At 54.4% G+C, this 17694-nt stretch overlaps 8 protein-coding genes across 8 annotated transcripts; 4 read left to right on the forward strand and 4 right to left on the reverse strand.

Annotated features, from left to right (window-relative positions):
• Positions 1 to 246: 246 nt before the first annotated feature.
• Positions 247 to 2358, forward strand: VTN31DRAFT_4119 (uncharacterized protein; the record flags this gene model as incomplete). The annotated part of the gene is made up of 2 exons (XM_069404472.1): positions 247 to 2126; positions 2181 to 2358. The coding sequence occupies 2 exons, from the start codon at positions 247 to 249 to the stop codon at positions 2356 to 2358; spliced, it is 2058 nt and encodes a 685-aa protein (XP_069261442.1).
• Positions 2359 to 2480: 122 nt separating this feature from the next.
• On the reverse strand, positions 2481 to 2969 carry VTN31DRAFT_4120 (uncharacterized protein; the record flags this gene model as incomplete). Its single annotated transcript, XM_069404474.1, has 1 exon — positions 2481 to 2969. The coding sequence occupies one exon, from the start codon at positions 2967 to 2969 to the stop codon at positions 2481 to 2483; it is 489 nt and encodes a 162-aa protein (XP_069261443.1).
• Positions 2970 to 3522: 553 nt separating this feature from the next.
• On the forward strand, positions 3523 to 5337 carry VTN31DRAFT_4121 (uncharacterized protein; the record flags this gene model as incomplete). Its single annotated transcript, XM_069404475.1, has 2 exons — positions 3523 to 4370; positions 4425 to 5337. The coding sequence occupies 2 exons, from the start codon at positions 3523 to 3525 to the stop codon at positions 5335 to 5337; spliced, it is 1761 nt and encodes a 586-aa protein (XP_069261444.1).
• A 355-nt stretch (positions 5338 to 5692) lies between these two features.
• Positions 5693 to 6824, reverse strand: VTN31DRAFT_4122 (60S ribosomal protein eL13; the record flags this gene model as incomplete). Its single annotated transcript, XM_069404476.1, has 5 exons — positions 5693 to 6130; positions 6202 to 6360; positions 6472 to 6518; positions 6688 to 6721; positions 6822 to 6824. 5 exons carry the CDS (start codon positions 6822 to 6824, stop codon positions 5693 to 5695), a joined length of 681 nt encoding a protein of 226 aa, XP_069261445.1.
• A 578-nt stretch (positions 6825 to 7402) lies between these two features.
• On the reverse strand, positions 7403 to 8926 carry VTN31DRAFT_4123 (uncharacterized protein; the record flags this gene model as incomplete). Its single annotated transcript, XM_069404477.1, has 1 exon — positions 7403 to 8926. The coding sequence occupies one exon, from the start codon at positions 8924 to 8926 to the stop codon at positions 7403 to 7405; it is 1524 nt and encodes a 507-aa protein (XP_069261446.1).
• A 1206-nt stretch (positions 8927 to 10132) lies between these two features.
• On the forward strand, positions 10133 to 13174 carry VTN31DRAFT_4124 (uncharacterized protein; the record flags this gene model as incomplete). The annotated part of the gene is made up of 1 exon (XM_069404478.1): positions 10133 to 13174. The coding sequence occupies one exon, from the start codon at positions 10133 to 10135 to the stop codon at positions 13172 to 13174; it is 3042 nt and encodes a 1013-aa protein (XP_069261447.1).
• A 119-nt stretch (positions 13175 to 13293) lies between these two features.
• On the reverse strand, positions 13294 to 14388 carry VTN31DRAFT_4125 (uncharacterized protein; the record flags this gene model as incomplete). The annotated part of the gene is made up of 1 exon (XM_069404479.1): positions 13294 to 14388. The coding sequence occupies one exon, from the start codon at positions 14386 to 14388 to the stop codon at positions 13294 to 13296; it is 1095 nt and encodes a 364-aa protein (XP_069261448.1).
• Positions 14389 to 14857: 469 nt separating this feature from the next.
• VTN31DRAFT_4126 (uncharacterized protein) lies at positions 14858 to 16429 on the forward strand (the record flags this gene model as incomplete). Its single annotated transcript, XM_069404480.1, has 4 exons — positions 14858 to 15353; positions 15413 to 16115; positions 16169 to 16231; positions 16291 to 16429. 4 exons carry the CDS (start codon positions 14858 to 14860, stop codon positions 16427 to 16429), a joined length of 1401 nt encoding a protein of 466 aa, XP_069261449.1.
• Positions 16430 to 17694: the final 1265 nt, after the last annotated feature.

Here is a 17694-nt window from a genome sequence, read left to right on the forward strand (position 1 = left end):
ATCCTCACGCCAGCCGCCCGGCCCAAAATGCTCCACTTTCCCGCCGCCCTAAATCTACACTCTACCTATGCGCTCAGCCAAGAACAAAAATCTCAAATGACGTAGCCTACCGCGTCCTACACCACGTGCCAATCGCCTGTCTGCTAAATTGCCATTCGATGAGCATGGTCGTCATGGCCGGATGAGCGTCGTCATGCCGTTCTCGTCTTCCCCCGCGGACTGCGTCGTGAAGAATTCCGGCAGATCATGAGAACGGTTTGTTTCCTCGGTCGCTGTCTCCGCCGCGGAGCAACTCGAATATACTACCCTCCTCGGCCTCCACCGGTCTTCCTGTCAACGGGATGCCGGCAATGGTGTCGTCCATCCCCGCAATGGCTCGGCCAGGGAAAGACGACGACCTTCGGGAGGCGGATTCTGCTTGCCGCGGCTTTGAGCCCCGCGGCGTTTCTGGAATTGGCCGAAGAGACGGGAGAAGAGGAGACCGGTGAGATTCGCATGCTGGAAGCATCGCGGAAGGAGATTCGGAAGACGGTCCCGGAGGATCTCCATGGGCTCGCACGATTGAAGCGGAAGATCTACGTCTTTGTGTACTGCTACGTCTACGAACCCATTGCGACCAGCATTCGCTTCCTCCATCTGGTGGCCTTATTCCTGCCCGTGATTGTGACGGTGCCGGTGATCTGGCTGGGGCGGCGGAATTCAGAGAAGCATGGCGAGCGGTCGGGGACATTATGGTGGTACGATTTTCTCGTTTGCGCGATGGAGCGCGCTGGGCCGGCGTTTATCAAGCTGGGGCAATGGGCTGCCTCGAGAACGGACATATTCCCTCCAGAACTCTGTTCGCGCATGTCCTCATTGCATTCGAATGCGCCGGCGCATTCGATGCACGCCACGAAACAGATCCTCTCGCGAGCTTTTGGTGGCCTGCCGTTCGAAGAGATCTTTGAGGAGTTTGATGAGGAGCCCTTGGGCGTAGGCGCCATTGCGCAGGTGTACAAGGCAAAACTGAAGCCAAACCTTGCCGCGCAAAAGGACAAGGACATTGCGGACCAGCGAATTTCGACCAAGGTTCGTAGGAATGTCAGCGCTCTGGTCAAGAGCTCACCGGAGCGTGTTCCCTCCTCATACGTAGCCATCAAAGTGCTGCACCCCAGAGTCGATCGAATCGTACGGCGAGACCTCAACATCATGGCATTCTTTGCCAAGGCCATCAACATGATTCCGACAATGGAATGGCTCTCTCTTCCAGATGAGGTCCGACAATTTGGAGAAATGATGAAGCTTCAGCTTGATCTTCGGATTGAAGGGACTAACCTTGCGCTCTTCCGTGAGAAGTTCAAGTCACGGACCTCGGCATGGTTCCCATACCCGTACCGCGAGTATACTACTCGAGAAGTGCTCGTCGAGGAATTCGCGCAGGGCATTCCTCTCTCCGTCTTTTTGGAGCAGGGAGGAGGTGTCTTTCAACAGGATATTGCGAACGAAGGCCTCGATGCGTTTTTGAACATGCTGTTGATTGACAATTTTGTGCATGCGGACCTGCATCCGGGAAACATCATGGTCCGATTCCTCAAACCCAGCCAGTTGGATCTCTCGCTGCGCGCTCCGAAGAGGGCTGCGGAAGCGATGTCTTCCGCAGAGGTTGATGCCACCGAGGAAGTGCTCAAGCGACTGCGTCCGCATATGCACGACCAACGGGCATGGAATAACGCGCTCAAGGAGATCGAAGCCGATGGCTTCCGACCCCAGCTCCTCTTCCTCGACACAGGTCTGGTGACGCAACTAAATGACAAGAACCGCCGCAATTTCTTGGACCTCTTCCGCGCGATTGCGGAATTTGATGGGTATCGTGCTGGCCATCTGATGATCGAACGATGTCGGCAGCCAGACGCCGTGCTCGACGGCGAGGTCTTTGCACTGAAGATGCAGCATCTGGTTCTCGGCGTGAAATCACGCACGTTTGCGTTGGGACGGGTCAAGATTGGCGACATCCTGGGACAGGTGCTGCAGATGGTGCGGGAGCATCATGTTCGTCTGGAGGGCGATTTTGTGAATGTGGTTATTTCGATTCTGTTGCTTGAGGGCATTGGGCGGAGTTTGAATCCTGACTTGGATTTGTTCAAGAGGTAAGTCTTCTTTTTTCCTTGTCTGATTGATGACTGGAAACTAATCCAGTGTAGTGCACTCCCCATTCTTCGTCAGTTAGGCTCTGGGACTACGCTGTGGAAATCAGTTCGCCACGGCGATACATCTATGCTACGTGTGTGGGTTGGTCTGGAGGCCAGAACCATGCTACAGGCGAGTGTCGAAAGCGTTGAGATGTGTGTAAAGTACGATTTGCTGTCACCGAACATCTAGTTGACCCATCTCCTCTGAGTATATATTTCGAATGTTCCGTGTTCCATGTATATATATATATACAAAGTTTAGAGACTCTGCCATACATTACCGACAATCTAATCTATATCAATGTCCATGATCTATGTTTGATATGACACGCTCTCTCGCTTCTCGCGCTTCTCTCTTAATCTCTTTTCCGTCTTCATAAACTCTCTGATCCCCACCGGGATATCCTTGAAGAGCTCCTCTCCGGAAATCGTTTCCGGCAGCGACCAATTCGCCTCGCTACCTCCGCCGTCATCATCCATACTCGTACTCGCACTATGCACTTCCGGCCGCGACTGCGTTGCCGGCGAAGTGTTTTGCGCACCGCCACCCGCCGCCGCTGTCGCTCCTCTTGCCTGCGCCTCATTCACCCTCCGCGCCCAGTCCTCCAGCTCCTCGCGGTAATCGTCCCAAACACAATGCACACAGCCACTCATGCAGCAGTTATCCGGCTCCACGGGCCGCGGCGGGATGGCCACGCCGTTGATTGTCCTCCACGTGGACTCTGGCGGCATCGTGTCGGGATTGTAGCGGGTTGACTGATATCCGGGACCTGCGAGCCGCGTCCCGAAGACGATGGCCATTTTTTCTTCTTTAGACTTGGTCTCCTCGGCTTTGGCTTTGGCCGCCGTTTCTTTGGTTGATGGGTTGTGGGCAGTTCCTGTTGTGGTCTGGGCGGCACGCGCGCGGCGCGTGCGTCGGAACTCAGGGGATAGAATATCCGAGTAGTACCCCGTTAGCGGGTAGGCTTGTGGAGGGTCATCGACGTCCTTTCTATGTTGAGACCCGGCTTGATGAGAGAGGTGGGATTTCGGTGTAGGTGCATGTGATTGGCTTGTAATCGCCGCTGCTTGGGGTCTATGTATGGATGCATATTGGAGGAGGCAAGCTCGACATAGTAGAGATGAGAGAGAGCGCCAGGATCTCCTTGCGGCGAGGAGAGAATATTGTTCCATTCTCGACTCGTGTAATCTGTGGTCTAGAAAAGGACAAAATGCCGTGGTGAGAATTATGTCATCGATAACCGAGGTTAAATGCAAACGGTGCAAACAAACATCCGACGCAATCCATCGGGCCAAAACATCAGAACGAAAATATCGAGTCGGCCGGTACGGTCGACGACAGCACGCAGAAGCAATGTCGGAATCACCGCCCAAGCGGCGCAAAATCAGCGAAACCGAATCTTTGCCTGGCCGCAGACCAGAAGTCACGCACCGCACGTCATTCCAGTCCCCGACGCGAGCTAGTCTTGCGCGATCGCATCCAGAGGTCCTGTCACGCGTGCTGAGCCGATCGCCCAGCAGGAGCCCCCAGCGACCTGTTAGCGGACACGATGAAGAACAACGGCAACAGGATGAGGTGATTGGGCTGCGCGACCGCAAAGCTCTGCGGCCGTCCCTCAACGCGCCTGGGAGCCCCTCCCGATTGTCCGGCTCGTTCCCCGCGCGGTCACCAACTCGTCGAGCATCGGGCGCCTTTGCCGCGCCGCCGCGGCGAGTTTCCCGCAGATTGTTTACACCGGAGATTGAGCCATCCGAGGCGACGCGAACGCTGTCCAGGAGAAATGATCCCGACGAAGGATCCGGGCCCAAACAGCGTGGTCCAACGGAGGAGCGGAGCGCGGAGGACGATCGTATATCAGAGAGGAGCTCGTCTTCGTCCGGCGATTCTGGCGAGCCTGAGTTGCCGCCAACGCCGACAGCGCTCGGAAGAGTGCGGCTTAGGGGTCGACCCAGCTTGAGCAGCCCGAGCATGCGCCAGGAGCGGAGCAAATTGCGCCGAGAAATCCGGCAGGCAGAGGATGCGCAGACGCGTAATGCTGCGCGAGAAGATATTCCTGAAGAGCTGCGGGAGAAGCTGGAGTTAAAGGAAGAGCTTTCCGCGCAACTGGAGCGGCTCAAGGCCGACGTTTCTCGGCTAGAACATTTGGCCAAAAAGGCCGAGCAGCCGTCTGACTCGTTCGAACCCGATGTTCAAGACATGATGTAGGTGAATGGTCAAGGATGGACTCGGACTCCCCTTACTGACCACTCTCGCAGTTCTCTACTGACGGCAACGAACTCTCTCTCCGCCTCGCCCTCCCCAACGCCGGAGGCACCCCCAGTGTCGACATTACTCTCATCCCTACTCCCATTCTCCTCTAGAGCCGTCTCTGAGATTCCGCGCGCAACGTCGCCTGACCCGGCGAATCCCTTTGCGCTGCCTGAGGTCGAGGACCCCAAGCCCTACCTCACTGTCTTTGCGCCGCTGCAATTGTCGCACTCGACAAAAGTCTCGACAAACTCGCAGTCGCGGCTGATCGAGACACACGATCTGACCCTCTCCCCATCGTTTCCTTTCCCACGATCTGCGTACCGCGTGCCCCTGCGCTTCACAACAGACCTCGAGTCGCAGCAAGTCATCTCCATCTCCATCCCACAGCGGGGTGACGGCCAAAAAGCGCGGATTCCGCAACCGCTGAACCAATGGATGACCAATCGGCTCGAAAATCCGCTGTTACGGCTCGACATCGCCGGGCTCTGCTGGGGCATCAACCGGTACTGGGAAGCGGCGGTGTCGCGCGCCCGCCTCTGGGCGCGGCTCAAAAACCGGGACACCAACTCTTCCACAACGAGCCTGCAATCAAAAGCGGAGCTTCGAGCGATCCTTCCACATCTCGACCGTACATCAATGCTGCTTACGCCACGCTCCCCGTCACGAATATCCATCCTCTTTTCATGTACGCTAAGTCTCGACCCCTGGACGAGCGAGGTCGCGCTCGAACCCGGGATTAGCGTCTCTCTGCCCCCCACCCAAGCGGATGGGTCGACCGTAGCCAAGAGAACGGCCAAGATCGAGAGAGATATCAAACGTCTGTTTCACGGGTTGATCAAGGCTGGGATTGCGGGTGGGAATGAATTTGATCGGATTGTGGATGGCGTCGAGGGCGTTCTGGGGTGTTTTGATGCGTGAAATCTCTCATGTACAGTCGTAGTTGGCGTGGAATCAAAGAGTAAATATTCTCGTCTACAATGAGAATTGGTGTAGAGGTACCTGAAGATAGTAATGGGAGCTTGATGAGTCCGATTTTTTGTTTTTGATTTAAACCACGAAATATGTGAGACGCATCACCCGCTTGCAAAACCCCATGACCGAGATGATGATAAAAACACACAAGAGGACCTGGGACCCATCGTGTTGACCAGATAATGACACCTCCCGTAGCAATATGCAAAAGGCAAGATCGTGCCAGAACAGGATATCATTATCATTTCTGCTTTTTTTACGACAGGATAGACACATGAAAACAGACTCAGTTGCCCTTGATCTATTTCTTCGCAGCCTCAGCGGCCTCGGCCTTGGCCTTGGCCCGCTTCTCACGCACACCAACCAGACGGGCCTCGCTGCGGGCCTCGCGCAGACGACGGTAGGCGGAGCCCTCGACGGCGGGGATCTCGGAGCGGCTGATCTCGGTGACCGCCTCGGCAGGGGTGATGTTCTTAATCGGGAATGACGACTGCAGGCTGGTGAGGTAGCCCTCGGCCTTGGCGCCAGCAGCAAAGGCCTCCTTGGCAGCCTTAACCTCCTCCGGCGACGAGTCGAGCTTCTTGAACTGGCCGCTCTTGCGCGGGAACAGGATCAGGCGCGCCTTGTACTCCTTGAGGCGGGCCACGTTCGCGGCGAGCGACTCCTGCGACACGTTTCGGCGACGGTGGTCGACGGGGATGCCGATGGTGGGCGCCAGCTTGCGCGGAATGCCGGCCTCCTACAAATCAACGAAGACGTGTGAGCCACGATTTTGAATAGCCCGGTTTTCTTTCTTGATCCAAGATTTACCTTCAGCTCCTGGAGAGTGAAGCCACGGCCCGCCCGCACGCGGCGGTTGTACTTAACGGTCGGGCATCGCACAATGGGACGGAGCTTGTCCACGGGGCGCGGAGCAACGGCAGCGGCCTTTGCCAGACGGGCCTGACGACGACGGTGCTTGCGAGCGGGCTAACAAAACTGTCAGTCTCCCGGACCAAAAAAGACAGCCTTCCACCACCGCTCATTTCTTTCTTTCGCTTTCTCATCGGAATGAGAAGCGACGCGGCAAAGCAAGCATACCTGATCAAAGTGCACCCGGACAAGCCGCTGCCAGTGCTTGCGGAAGTCTGTAACCGCACACAAACATCATTAGAAACTTGTCCAACACCGACCCCGTTTCCTGTCGAGAGTCCATGCAAAAACACCCCATTCACACCCCTCGATCCAATTGTTCAACCCTCCTCTGATCGCTAAAGACACTCGCAGGACGGAATTGACGTCAGGGAATAGACTCACGGTTGTTCGGGATAACGTTGTTGTGCTTGATCGCCTATTCATCCATGCCCGGTTAGCCCACACCGAAAAAAAAAAACAACTCCTTTAGAACCCCCATGCAGGAGGCGCTCATCACGAGGAATCAGTATACACACCATTGTGCCGGATGGAGATCAAGGAGGTTTGCCGGTCGTTGTCGTCGGAGGTTTGCTGGACGAGTCTTCGCAAAAGACTGCAGCTCTGCACTCAATATTGAGTGGAACTTTTTTCGGGTGGTGGGCATCGCGCGGCCGACCACTCACAGACCGCCCTGCGCCGTTTCTCGCTTAGCGAAGCCCTAACCGCGCTAACCCTATCGGGATTACATTAGTCATCCTTCCTGGCACAATCTCGTACCTTCCCATTCCGTTAGGCAAGCATTCCTCTCTCATTCTCCCAAGGCTCTCCTCGAGCTGCACTTTCAACTTCTGAAGACTTGGCCATTAGGAAATCCTAGAGAACGATGTACATCTGCAAGTCAATACAGACTCAAGAATCTATCTACTACAATCTTAAGCAGTCTCCGGTATCACAAAAGAAACAGACAGTAGCATCAAGCCATCAATCCATCCTCAGAGCGCCGCCCAAACCCCAGTCCCAACGAAAGTCCAGTAGAGTACAGCAATCTCATCAATCGTAAACGCTCGCAGAGAGAGAGGCAGAGAAAAAGAGAAAGAGAGAGGGAGAGTCATGATCTTCACGCCGGAGACGCTCTCCAGGCATCAATGCCGAGACCAACATGGCTCTCTTTGGCACGCTTAATCGTCGGCCCGTCGTCTTCAATCGACCTCCTTCGCTTGACAAGAAAGGTACCTGGCTGGGCAACACCCGGCTTCTTCACTTGCCCAAAAATCTTCGTCTGAACAAGATTGTTCGATTTACCGGTTGGGCGTGGTTGCTGCGGGGACTTCTCTTCCTGGTTGCTTCCGGGGAATCGCCGCAGCATGCTGGTCGCGAGCGAGCTTGCTTGAGACGCTGGCAGCTCATCGTCGGTCACAGCTTCCTCCACATCGGACTCCACCGAGATCGTGCTGTCTCGGTCTTCACGATCACGCATGGCCCGCTCCTGCTCACGGTCACGGGAGGTCCTACCAATGTGATCGCGCGGACGGCTGCCGGGAGTGGCATACTGCGACTCGCGGACATCACGGGACCTTTGTGGAGTCGCTGGAAATGTTGGCATGACGTGCGAACCACGAGCATAATGACCATAGTTTCTTGATTGCCGCGATCGCGTGGGCGATACAGCAGACGAATCTCCATGCAAGACACGGTCGGCCGCCAGTAGAGTGGCAAATGCATCATGATTTTCACTTCGACCAGCCTGGGAGTGCGTGTGGTCTGGGTATCGGCTGTGGGCTTTCCTCTGCGCTTCATATTCTCCACGGCTATGCGGCGATAGTGACCCACGGTCGATAATAAGCGAAAAATGCTCCCGATTCTCTCGGATTCGCTTCTTGAGGCGCTGATTCTCCTCCAAGAGAGATTCTTGCTTGAGGTTACCCTCTTCCATCTTCTCCCTGATCAACTTCTTGGCGTTTTGGAGTCGTTCTTCTAACCTTGCGTTCTGCCGCTCCAGCTCTTCAATACGTTTCAAGGATGAATCGAGCTGCGGGCTGGGAGAAAGCTGAGGCGTTCGGCAACGTGACATGCCGTTGCGGTTTCGATATTCCGAGCTTTGCAGAATTTCTACCTCACGACGAGCCAGTTGTTGTTCCACTTCGGCCCTTTTAATTGCTTCGCTGCTAGCGAAGGAGAGAAGACTATGCTGTAATTTGAAGTGCAGGGCAGACATGCGTGCTTCTTGAGCCACTCCCAGCAGCTCTTTGGCCATCACGCGCAGCCGGGCTTCGTCGGCATTGTCAATATCCTCTGTGGTTGGAAGGTTCTCTGTCGCACCATACGCGGCGCAGAGGGTCTTCTCCAACGACGTAGAGGGTGGTGAGGCCGGCACCACCTCTTCCGATCCCGACCGGGACCGTGACCGCCGATGAACGGGAGCATGGATCTGAGATGAAGGAGGAGGCGTGATTTCCGAGGATGATGCAGGAGGCGGCGAGCAAAAGTGGTTGTTTTTGTCCAATGTGGACGGCATTGGGCGCGCCTCCGGGGATGCTGTTAGAAGGGATCTCCGCGGTGGTGTGCTGGGCACCGCGACGTCCGAAATGTCGGCTGGCGGGGCCAGCGACCCGGGGGTTGAGCTATCTGTGTGTTGCGACATGAACAATGCAGTTTAGGGTTGCGGTCAATCGCAGCCCTGCATCAAAATACACGTGTGTTAGGCATGGTCCCCTCAAGTTCCTCGCGCGGGAATCGCATACCAGATGAATCTGTCTGAAGAATGGCTCGAATTGATCAATTCTCCACTGCTTGATAAAGTCGGTGTGTATCGCGATACGATTTTTCGGCTGCAGAAGAGCGAAATCAACAAGTCTCGAGCGGGAGGTCGCACAAGGGGACTGGAATTCGATGAGTCAACTTCGGGGATTATCGACACGGGCAGGTAATCAGTTTTGCGCGGGCGTATAAACACATGGAGCGCAGAAGGGATGAGCGAGTTCTTCCAGCAACCGCGAGGGAAATGGGAGGAGATGGAATGGATGGCTTTACCAGGAGTCGTCGGGGCAGCGGTGATGCTGCAGTAAATGCCTCGTGCCGAGCCGTGGCCGGCGACTGGGAGGCTGGGAACCCCTCTGGCTCTGGCCAATCACGCGTCGCTTGCCAATCACGGCCGACCACGTGAGGCCCGACACGCTGCCGAGTCTCATTCCTCCGGTATCGACCAATCAGCGGCCGAGGATCGTGAACTCTGGCGCGTGTGGTGCGAGAAGAAGTGCACGTGATCCAAACAGGGTTGCCGGGGCAGCCACATTCCGTTTCACAGGCAACGTTCGCACGTGATATTGATCAGGTGACCATTATGACTAATCCATTCCGTAATACATATAGACCACGTGACTCCGAGGATTAGTCATCATGCAGGCGCGGGCGGAGGTCACGTGGAGATCGATCGGAGGCTCGGGCCGGTTCCAGCGACCAGAGTCCGGAATTTGCTGGTGGAGAGCAACGGCCAATCAGAGCGCGTTAGCCCTGGCATCTCCTGAATAGACTGTACCAGCCTACCGGCGTTCTGGCTCGATCGCTTTTCCCATCTTCCTCAAGTGAGCTTCAGCGAGCAGCGATGAAAGCATTGTTCTAGCATAACACGCAAGGCTCTACAGTGTTCTGCCTGTGACAGTCCCAGTAGAGGGTCTGCACATCCGTGGGAGTTCATAAGTCAGGATTGCACGTCCAGCAGTCCGTTCGCAACGCGTTTTTCCCCAAGTCCTCTCCGTATGGATCTTTCCCACAGGCCTGGTGCTTAACCATTTGGTTGCTTTTCCGGTCTTCCAATTTGTAGGCCCGCTGGCCACGTGCGTTCTCTGCCATGGATCGCAGCACAACGCCTCGCCGGCCACCAAGTGGCATCCCACGGCCTGTTTCGAGGATCCCTCTGCCAACCGGCACCACGGGTCGATCGCTCAAGCCGTCGCCGTCTCAGGAGCGATTACAATCCGACTCTGGGGTCAACATTTCTCGACTTCGGCGTCCGTCACAAGAGTCGTTGACAAGATCCTCGTCGACTAGGTTGAGCATCAGACGTCGAGAATCGACACAAACTCTGCAGAGCTTCGCGGAAAGCCAGGAGGCGGAAGAAACAGGCGAAGACTCGTGGGAACTGGTTACGGAGCCTGATCGCGAGCAGACACGGGTGCCATCTTTGTCTGACCGGACCATAGAGACTCTCTCAAAGATCCCCCAGTCGCCTTCCCCACGCAAAAACAAGTTCAGTGGAATTCCAGAGTCGCCGATGGGTCCTCCATTGCGCCCGGCATCTGCCATGAATGATTACTCCCGCTCTTCGTCAAGAGCCTCGCAACGCTATCCGGGGGATGATGGCCTCTCTGCGCCGCCGGTCTCGGTCAGGAAATCCTCGTCACGCTCCTCGTTGATGTCCGTGTCGTCGACTCGAAGTTCGCAGCTGTCAACAGTCGGGGACACCTCAAGCAAGGTTCCGAAGTCAAGTGGTCAGGGGGTGAAACACGAGCCAAGGGATTCAACAGCCGGTGCTTCGTCGAGACCCCTGCCCTTGAGATCGACCAAGCCCGTAGACAAGCCCCCTTCCAAGAAGCCGCGGCCGTCGTTGGCCAAACCAATGACTGAAGACGAGAATCCACCGCCACTCTCCATTAAGAAGACCAGGAAACCGTCGTCAAACATCTCGTCCAACCTCACATCTCCCTCATCGACAGTATCAAAGTCTTCGTCGAGTGCATCGGTAAACTCCGAACAGGCGGGCCCAGATCTCGACATCGAAACCCGTCGGGGTTCCAAATCCTCGTCGGCTTTACGGGAGACCATCGCGAGGGCTAAAGCGGCGCGGAAGGCCTCCAAACAGAATAACCCGGGATTCGGTATTCCTGATACCTGGGACGCGATTGATGTCCAGGATCCGTTCAATCAGCTGCCCAAGGACACCAACCGGAACTTGCTGCGAAAGCGAATTCAAGCAGCCAGAACGTCGGGCTCCTTGAACATTGCCGCCATGGGACTGAAGACATTCCCCGAAGAGGTTCTGACAATGTACGATTACGATCCGGACAGCAATGCCGACTGGTATGAGAGCGTGGATTTGGTCAAGATGATTGTGGCCGATAACGAGCTAGAAACCATACCTGATGAGGTGTTTCCGGACGTTGATCCGAACGATTTCGACCTGGACGATGACACAAGGGGATGTCAATTTGGAGGCACTGAGGTGCTGGATTTGCATGGCAACTTACTTCGGTCCTTGCCGATAGGGTTGCGACGTCTTCAGCGCCTCAGCTCATTGAATCTATCGAACAACCAATTCACAATGGATAGCCTCCAGGTAGTCTCGGAGCTGGAATCGCTGACCGATCTCAAGCTCGCAAGCAACCGGTTGGAAGGCCAATTCCTACCGAGTCTCTGCCGGCTGCCCAAGCTGGAAGTTTTGGATCTGCGTGGCAATCGACTCACGTTGCTTCCCGATGCTGTGCGCAATTTGACGCGTCTGCGGATTCTCAACGTCTCTGACAATGAGCTGACAAGGTTGCCATTCTCAGCCCTGAGCACTCTCCCGCTGATCGAGCTGAACGCTGTTCGCAACAAACTCGAGGGCACGTTAATCGGAAGCGATGTCAAGCGGTTAGAGTCTCTACAGACTCTCAACGTAGCCAATAACTCGCTAGAACGGCTCTCGGAGAGGGATGGATTGGAGCTCCCGAACCTGCAAACTCTTGCCATTGAAGCCAACTGCTTGAGATCGCTTCCTAATGTCTCCAGCTGGCGGTCTGTGCTGAGAATCTCCGCTGCTGAAAACGCCATCGACGCTCTGCCCGAAGGGCTCACTGAGCTCCATAATCTCAAGCATGTTGACCTGACTCGCAATAACATAACCAGGCTGGATGAGCGTATCGGGCTGATGGACAACCTGGTATCCTTCCGAATAGCGAACAATCCATTGCGAGAGCGGAAGTTCCTCACCATGGACACTGAAGATCTAAAACAAGATCTTCGCAACCGATGTGCGCCAGAGGCTCCGAGCGATGATGAACCGTACCTGGGAACGAACACCGTCGTGGAGCATCCCGCGGAACAGCCGGCGGAGGACACCAATGCGGAAGACGATGAGGAGGGCTCCGAAGGGACCGAGTTCACTTTGGCTCCGGAGAGCCCGAGCCATCTCAACCGATGGAAAGTGAAAACGGGGGGAATCTTGGACCGCTCGGAGACCGAGATGACGGAACTTGAAGCGGACGAGATCAAGCCGTTGTTGTCATCCCACGACATCAAACACCTTTACATCCACCGCAACAAGCTGCAAAGCTTTCCCGTGCCCGCTTTGCACCTCATCTCGCATACCCTGACCGACCTGGATATATCAAACAATCCACTGAAGACCGAGATTGCGTTCTCGGAGCCCGTGTCTCTGCCTCATCTCCAAAACCTCACCATGACCGGAACGGGCCTAACGAGCCTCGAACCGCTTCTCACAAATCTCAACGCGCCGTCGCTCAAATTCCTCGACGTGTCGAACAACCGTTTGACTGGCGCGATGCCCAAGATTCGGCAGACGTACCCCAACCTGGCCACATTTCTCGCGGCCGATAACAAGTTCACCAGCGTTGAGTTCGAGGCCGTGATCGGTCTTCAGGTGCTGGACATTAGCAACAATGACATTGACCACCTGCCGCCAAAGCTCGGCCTGCTGGGCCCGGAGCCGGGCAGTACAACCGTTGCCGGCGGGATCCCAGGATTAAAGAGATTCGAAGTCTCGGGGAATAGTTTCCGAGTCCCTCGCTGGCAAGTCGTCGTCAAGGGAACAGAAGCTATCCTCGAGTGGCTCAAGGGCCGCATTCCAGCGGAGGAGATAGAGGCCTGGGAGAACAGTCATGGGACTGAGTAACGTCAATCAAGTTCTCAGTCCTGAACTAATCATATGATATTATGTACTGTTGGTGTATAGATAGAACAGCTGTACAAGTATCTATTAATATCAACAACTAGTGGTTCTTAATGTACCAGTCATTGCGCTTTGCTTTCGTTGACAACTCCTTCAACCACTTTCATCCATGTTGCCGACCATGTTGTGAACTTATCTTCCTCTGAATCATTCCACGGATACGCAACCAACGCGACTGCGCGTTCAGCACTCTTCCTAGCTCTTCGAAGATGGACGCTTAGGCCGCCTAGGTTACCCTCGTACAAGGACCCAGCAACTTCATCAACATGTCCAGGGATAGCCTGGAGCTCCGCAATCAGGGAGTTGAGCTTCGTGACGACATCTTTCTGCGACGATGTTGCATCGATAACCAAGTCTCCTTTCTTCAGGCGATTTGAGATGATAGCCGGGTAGATCTGGGCAATAGGTTTGAGCAAACGAAGGGTGTTCTTTTTGTGCGTTTGCAGGGCCGCCGTGTTCTGGTCATCTTCACCATCTTCACCATCCTCTTCCAAGTCCTTATCAACGCCGTTCTTCTCATCACCAAAGTCAAAATCGTCCAGATCATCATTCTGATTTTCTGGATCCCATTCCTCCAGTTCGCTGATTGCGTCCTTGATCAGATCGCGCCATTCCTCTACTCGACGAGCGACGAAGCCCGCAACGCCTTTCTCCACTAGCTCCGTGATCTCATCGCAAACATCCCATGCCCTCCCCGTTTGCGAGGTGATGGCATCTTTCTCCTCCTTAGGTAGTTCGCTCTTCTCCTCTCGCTTGGTGACTTTTTGGACCTCCTCCGCTAACGAGCTATATTCCTTCAATGCGGTACGTACAAGCACGCGCGCCTCCGAGGAGTATGCCGTCGTATACTCGTCCGGCGTGATCAGCAGTGCGGCCGTTACGAGCGATGGGAGCGCAGTGTCGTTAACGGCGCTTAGAACGGTCGAAATCGCCGATGGTGTAAACGGAGCAGTAATCGCAAGCAACGACAGTTTTGTTACGTGTGATCGGAGAGTCTTGGAGCTGTCAGATAGGAGTTTCAGTGGGTTTGGTGGGTTGGCGAGGGGCTGTTGTTGGCCTTCATTGCTTGCGGAGAAATTGGTAGATTTGAGTGTCGTCTGGAACTGTTCTGAGAGAACGAGAGAGGTTGTCAGGAGTTGTTGCAGTCTTTCTGTCATGGCGAATTGCGTGAAGAGCTGTTTGGGACCGTGATTGATTCACTCAGTTGATTCTTTGATCAATGGTTCTGGTTCGTTTTTTTTGGTTTTTTTTTTTTTTTTTTTTTTTTTTTTTTTTTCGTCGCGCTGGCTGGGCTTAGGCTAAAGCGGGCTGCATCCCGAGCGAGGGGTTGATCGTCAATGACTGATCCAAAGCTTTGGAGCTGCCAACTCGATGAATTTCACAGTCGACTTCTGGAGATAAATCAATCTGTGACCAACAATCGTAAAAGATCTTCAAGCAAGAGCATCTGCGATACTACTCCCTAGGTAACCCTAGAATCGAGCCCTAATTTCCATATCGAGACCTGTTATCTTGATCTTCAGCGGCGAAGAGCTCTCCCTCACCTGTTCGACACCGATTCATCGCCAATACACCCACGATGAGTTCTGCTTCGATATCGCCATAGGTTTATACCGCGCAGATACAATGGGGACACCCAAACCACGCGCCCCTGCAAAACAGGGTGCTCCCACGTCCCAACCCCTCCCGGAGAAAACCTTCGTCATCGACAACGGCGCATACACTCTCAAGGCCGGATATGCGCCCTCGACCTTCGAGGCCGCAAAAGACGATGAGATCCTTTCCTCATGCGCAACCATTCCCAATGCCCTAGTGAAGACCCGCGATGGCCGCGTCTTCGTCGGCCCCCAGCTTTCCACACACATTTCGGACTGGAATGAAGCCCTCTTCCGGCGACCCGTGGAGAAAGGATTTATCGTGAATTGGGAGGCGCAAAAGGAGATATGGGAATACTCTTTTTTCGACGAGAAGCTCGTTCGGAGTGACAAAACGAAGGTCCCGAATCCCGGGGAGACAACATTGATTTTGACCGAGGCGCCGAACGCGTTGCCGATCCTACAGAAGCATGCGGACGAGATGGTCATGGAGGAATGGGGGTTTGGCGGGTATGCTAGGGTGATTGGTATGTCGTTAAAGATGTAGGCTTGTGGATCGTCTGACCATGGATGATGATGATGCTAGGACCGACGATGAATGCGTGGAATGATACTCGGTCTCTCTTTGAAGATCCCGTTCTACAGGCATCCAGCGCCACCCCCGCCGAATGTCTCCTTGTTGTCGATTCGGGTTACTCCCATACCACAATCACCCCGGTCTATCGAGGACGACCGCTCCATCGCGCCGTCCGAAGGCTTGATTTGGGAGGCAAGCACCTCACCAACTACATCAAAGAAATGGTGTCCATGCGGCAATACAACATGGTCGATGAGACGTACATCATGAATCAGGTCAAAGAGGCAGTATGCTTTGTCAGTCAAGATTTCAACAATGACATGGAGCGGACTTGGAAGGGGAATCGGGAACGCAATCCGCCCAAACCAGAAGATGATATCGTGGTCGAGTATGTGCTTCCCGATTTCGCGGCCAACAAGAAAGGATACGTACGACCGCATGATCCACTCCTGAACGCGAAAAAGCGAAAGAGCCTGCTGTCCGGGGCTGGTAGTGAAGCTTTTGCAGAAGACTATTTGGTCCTTGGAAATGAACGGTTTACCGTGCCTGAGATTCTGTTCAATCCGAGTGACATTGGGCTGAGACAGGCTGGCATCCCCGAGATCATCCTGCAGAGTCTCTCTGTGTTGCCCACAGGTCTGCATCCGGCCTTCTTGGCCAACGTGATGGTTGTGGGCGGGACAACTTTGATCCCGGGCTTCGTTGAGAGATTGTATGTGTTTAATGAGTCTGACCTCCGATAACAGTGCTGACAGGAATCTGTAGAGAGACAGAACTGCGGCAAATGGCACCCGCCGAGTGCGTCGTCCGCGTGCGGCAGCCAGCAGAGTACGTTCCCAGATGTCCTAGAGTTTCAATGAAATCTATACTAATCCTACGATGCACAGTCCGATTCGATCAACATGGCGAGGAGCGGTACGGTTAGCCACAAACCGCGAAGAGCTGCGAGCAGTTTCTATCACGCGGCAAGAATATCTGGAGTATGGTTCTGGATGGGCTGGGAGAAAGTTTGCTGGAGCTGTTTGACTTCTTGGATCCCTTGGATTTGGTGCGAGATACCCTCAACTTGAATTGTGTATTTCTAGAATGGGCACGGTGTTTATTGTCCATAGGGCGAAATCGCATGGTTTGGCAGCGAATTCCGATCATGGTCCAGGGATAACCTTCTCTACAGGGAAAGCTAAGGAGAGCACATTTCTGATCAAAGGCCTACTGCCAGACGCAGGATTTGTTTCATTTTCAAGGCAACAAACCCTGTCACTCTGAAACTAAAGCCACTTAAGACAATCCTCTCCAGAATCAGCAAACTCTACAAGACACTGGGACTGTCCCCAGTCACTGGAACAACAAACTAGTCCCGTCCGGCCTCGTCGTTTTTGGCATGAACAGAGAAATAGGGAAGCTGTCTTTCTCCCTGTACCTCAGACCAAAAGGAGGTACCTTGATCTCGTGCTCGACTCCCTGGAACCGAAGCGACCCCTCCACGACGTAGTCGTGGTACTCCTTCGCGTTCTCAAGACCCAATGACAATCTAAAGTAAGCGTCAAGAGCGCTACGGCCGATGTCCTGGTCCACTTCCCAGGCGCCCCAACCATGCCTATCAAGATCCAATACGAAACATTTGACCTGAACGTTGGCATCACCACTCTTTGGTGGCTCGAACGGACCATCTCCGGAAACCATCTCCGGAAGGTCTGTGCATTGTCACGGCCGTTGTGATGGTTGGGACAGATTCGAAAGTGACCAATTCCTGATCAGCCGGCTGGATGATCCTGAGCTCCAGTACCAAAGGCCTCTGACCATACTCAGGAAATATGTCCATCCATTCCATGCGAAGGTTGTGGTTGCTGGAGGGATCGATTTGAGTAACCTCAGCCGGCAAGGGAGCTCCAGGTACTACAGTCCAAGAGTCAGGCTCACAGAAGACGGGCATGTTGTGGTGTGTGTATGTGAATACAATGTGTGTATGGATTGCGCAACGATTGATCTCGCCTTGCTTGAAGCGCGATGTGGGTACGCACATGCAGTTCAAGGAGTCCTTCTCCCATCTTTTAAATACCATTCTGGCAGATGGAGAATGATTAGTGCGTCGGGGAGATGTGAGTCAGTTCTTTGAAATTCTGCAGTCGAGTCAATGGAATTTCCCGTCGGGTTGCTGATCAGAGCATAGGCCTACGAGTCCTCATGTGCGGAGAAAAGTCGACAACCCATATTGTTTTTTTTTTTTTTTGGGGGGGGGGGGGGGGGGGGGTGAGACGGTACAGAGGAGACGAGGGGAGGATGATGAGATG

The sequence above is a fragment of the Thermomyces dupontii genome, assembly GCF_041956625.1.
Source record: "Thermomyces dupontii strain NRRL 2155 unplaced genomic scaffold VTN31scaffold_3, whole genome shotgun sequence".
In the NCBI taxonomy this organism is placed as follows: Eukaryota; Fungi; Ascomycota; class Eurotiomycetes; order Eurotiales; family Trichocomaceae; genus Thermomyces; species Thermomyces dupontii.